This window comes from Mesitornis unicolor, unplaced genomic scaffold, assembly GCF_000695765.1.
Source record: "Mesitornis unicolor isolate BGI_N332 unplaced genomic scaffold, ASM69576v1 scaffold9379, whole genome shotgun sequence".
NCBI classification, from domain to species: Eukaryota; Metazoa; Chordata; class Aves; order Mesitornithiformes; family Mesitornithidae; genus Mesitornis; species Mesitornis unicolor.
In genome coordinates, this window is record NW_010205194.1 from 18686 (window position 1) to 22612 (window position 3927).

General features: G+C 45.1%; 1 protein-coding gene across 1 annotated transcript in view; it reads left to right on the forward strand.

Annotated features, from left to right (window-relative positions):
- Positions 1 to 3003, forward strand: part of ATL2 (atlastin GTPase 2) — a gene marked incomplete at its 5' end in the record, with an annotated part of 17419 nt that extends 14416 nt beyond the window's left edge. The window contains 2 exons of the mRNA XM_010191322.1: positions 286 to 717; positions 2810 to 3003. Of these exons, the coding sequence (XP_010189624.1) occupies positions 286 to 717; positions 2810 to 2929 (552 nt within the window). The remainder of the gene's footprint in view (positions 1 to 285; positions 718 to 2809) is intronic.
- Positions 3004 to 3927: the final 924 nt, after the last annotated feature.

Sequence of the window (3927 nt, forward strand, 5' to 3'; positions counted from 1 at the left end):
GTGTCTGCCCTTCTGGGCTTGCCCAGAGGGAACTGTAAGTATGAGTTCAGTCAAGTGCTACAGCTCCGTATGTGATCAGACAGATAAGGCTCTTGCTGTGCCATGATGCTAAGTACCTTTGGCTGCTTCGTGAGACAGGGCTCTGGAGTGTCCAGAGCCAAGAAGGCTGCAGGAGTTAATCTGATGCTGGGTTGAGAGGGGGGCAGTGAGGAGGAGGTTTGCTTTCTGTACAGCAGAAGATACTCAGGGTGTGATAACGTCATTTCTGATTGCTCTACATAACAGATTTGTGGGGGAGATAAGCCTTACATTGCCCCATCGGACCTTGAGCGGAAGCACCAGGATTTCCGAGAGTTGGCTGTCAGGCAGTTCCGCTCAGTGAAGAAGATGGGCGGGGAGGAATTCTGCCGGCGCTACCAGGAACAGCTTGAAATGGAAATCGATGAGATCTATGCAAACTTTGTGAAGCACAACGATGGCAAAAACATCTTTTATGCTGCTCGTACCCCTGCCACTCTATTTGCAGTCATGTTTGCCATGTATATAACCTCAGGACTGACTGGGTTCCTTGGTATGAACTCCATAGCTACCCTGTGTAATCTCGTGCTGGGGATGGCTCTTATATCGTTTTGTACTTGGGCATACGTTAAGTACTCTGGGGAATTCAGAGAAGTTGGAACAGCCATTGATCAGATTGCTGAAGCTATATGGGAACAGGTTGGTATCTGTTTTTAATGCAAAATCTTCCTTTCTTGAGCACGCATATCAAATGTTTCCATTCACTGCTGTGAGTGAAAAGCTGGTCTAGATCTAAAGGAGGGTGCTTGTGCTGCCAAAGGGAAGATCAGCTCAGAAATGTGACTGCTCTCTTCACTAAGAGATGTTGCACACAAAGAATGTTAATTAAGCTTGCGTTATTATCAAAAAAGTGTTACTTAAAGGCTTTGCTAGGTGCTTGGATAACAAGTGGAGGGACTTTTAAAAATCTTGTTACTTTTTCAGAGCAAGTAATTCTGCCTTTAAAGGTATGTTTAAAGTGATAAACTTGCCCTGTGGATGTGGTGGATAACATCTTGGGTTGTGCAAGAAATGGGGAAGGCAAAACACTGCCCTCCCTTGGCTCACCTGATGGTGTGACAGCGTGGGTGGGGCTTGTTAGACCTCAGGGAGAACTGAACTGGCTGATGACTTGCAGCAACTGCTCCAAGAGGTTTCTGCTACAGCAAGTTTCTTCCTTAAGGAAGGCTTGTGTTGTCTGTGACAACTTCAGTTGGTGCAGCAGCTGTTGCAAGAAATACTTTACAGACAGACAAATTCCTGAAAGAAAAGATGAGTGTAAGAGTGCTAAAGCAGGAGAAGAAAGCCTTCTGTCCAGAGATTTTGCTGCCTGAACCCGGTTGATGCAGCTGTGCCAGGAAAGCAAATGTAGGGAATTCCTGACTAACTCTTCTAAGTAGTGTTTGCTGCATTCCAAGTAGCAGAAGGGAGACACTTCAGTGCTGCTGTCACTAGAAATAAAGGGCTCGCTGAACTTACCTGGGATGGCATTAAAAAGTGTCCCACAAGGCACAAGCAAGTAACTAACTGGAGCCTTCCATCTAGAGGCTCTCTTCCGCATCTGAAAGTGGCTCTGTTCAAGGCTAGTCCAGGCAGTGGTACACTAGGCCTCTCTGAGCAACCAGGTTAGGTTGAGTTACACTGGAGTGGAAAAAGTGAATTTCTAATAACAGGAGTGAAATGAGCATCAGGGAACTAAATTTAGAGTTAGACCCCTAACTAGTGACTCACATTGAGGCTCTCCTGTACCACCACAGCTTCTTGCTTTGGGGCTTGAGACTGAAGAGCACTGCAAGGAAGGTGGAAGGTGTCAGTTCTGTGCAGTACTTGGGGTGCAGCTGCCTCCATAGGATACTTGGAGCGCATGAGGCTTGATTTGACTGCTGACCTTCCCTGGAAGGTGGAGAACTTGGCCTATGCTAGCAGGAGCTTGCCTGTTGTGTGCTAGAGGAAGGTGGTCTCCAAAGAGCTGCTGCTGGTGTTGCTACAGCTGCACCTCACCAGTGCAAAGCACCTGCAGGTCCTGTCTGAATCACTCTGATTGTGTACCATGTTCTTGCTGTTGATTTTTTTCCTGATCTCTGCCTTTCTTTTCCCTCTATGCTTCAGAGGAATCCCAGGAAGGTGAGAAGTTACTGGCAATAAGTTGTTGTTTTTTCCCCTGAACTTGATTGACTTTTTTTGCTGCCTTCTAAGAGCCGCTTTTCCTAACAGCTGAATTCGTGTTTTAGGTGTTTTCCAAACTCTTTGAAGTTCTTAGACGCCGAACAATTCGTCGTGCTCTTACATCAGTGCCGCGACAGCGACTCTCATCCAACAATAACAAGAAGAAAAACTAGCCAGTATTTTTAACTTTCTTTCTGTATCTGAAGTGTTCACACTTACACATATAGGACAATAAGCTGGACCGTCTGGGCCGGTCTGCATAAATGCTGTAACCATACCAGACTGATGCTGCATATAGGGTATGGAATTGCACATCCATCTTCTAGGAACTGTAAAGTGGTTTGAATTCAGTGAAATACTGCTGTATAGGAGGGGTATCACTTGTGTCCATAGCATGTGACTGATTTAACCTCATTACTGTAGCAGCGAAACTCATTTCTCTTTCAGTTCATGCCACTTTGTGTCAGACTTCAGCATTCTAAGTTGTTTTCATTATTTCAAGTCTCGTCTCTTTGTATGTTTTTGTATTTTCTTTTCCTTGGTTACCTCATTTTTTTGTTTCTTTTGCACGTTTCTCATTCCACAGGTGTTGAAGCCCATGAGTGATAATTTGATGGAGGATCATATGAGGCAGTCTGTAAAAAACTCTATCAAAGCAGGCCTGACCGAGCAGGTGTCTCACCATGCCAGACTAAAGACAGACTGACAGTTCATCTCCTCTTCAACTCTACCCTCTCATCCTAGACATGCTTGCTGTACCATGAGAACTCAATAATAAAACAAAATAAATAAAAATAAACCAAAGTTTACAATCAACTGTAGAAGTAGTTTAGTGTGACTGGCTTCGCAGATTGCTGCCATCACCTGGGAAGAGTGAAGTTTGTCAGTGCTCTGCTTCTAAGACAAACTGGTGCCATGGAGACCGCTGGGGGCGGGAGGGAGGGTGTCTGTTTTACATGTAGTCCTGGTGAGCTGTGTGCATTTGGGGGGTGTGGGAGGGAGGGTTCTTCCCCCAGTGTCTTGAGTTGATGCAGTCTCTGGCTTACAGTGGGGAATCTGTCCTTTGCAGGAGGTAATTTCAGGGAAGTGAAGTGAGCAGACCCCTATAAGGAGTGCTCTCACCAAATGTACCCAGTTCTGCGATAGCCCCTCGCCACCTCTAACGATTATTTCTGTGCAGGGTGCGTATCGAGTCGGTGAGGCCATCAGAGCCGCTACATTACAATGTGTATCTTGCTTTATTGCCTTTTATACCAGTGTTACACAAATGCATGTATTGGTTCCTCACGCTGCCCACGGCAGAACTGACCCGGAGGGGAGGCAGTGGCTCAGAGCATAGTGGTGTCTTGCCTTGAACTCGCAGACCTGGTCCCGAGGGAGGTGCATATCAGAACTGAGCTGTCTTTTTCTGCAGTTTAGCCTTCATGTATATAATATTGCCATTAATTCTACTGGGGGAGAAATTCCATCCAAAAATGTTGCCTACAGCTACCAAGCAATGAGTTAGGATTGTCTGTACAGTGTGTTTAGTTTTTATTTTTTAAGAAATCACAAATAGGGCATGTATATGAAATATAAATATATAAATACGATTTTGTATCAAAGTTTTGTAGTTTATGGCAAAACCTGGTTCTGTGGTAGCTAAGTGCAGTCCCTGTAAAGGAATGTTTGTGGCTCATGTAAATGTGTGAATGCATCAACAAT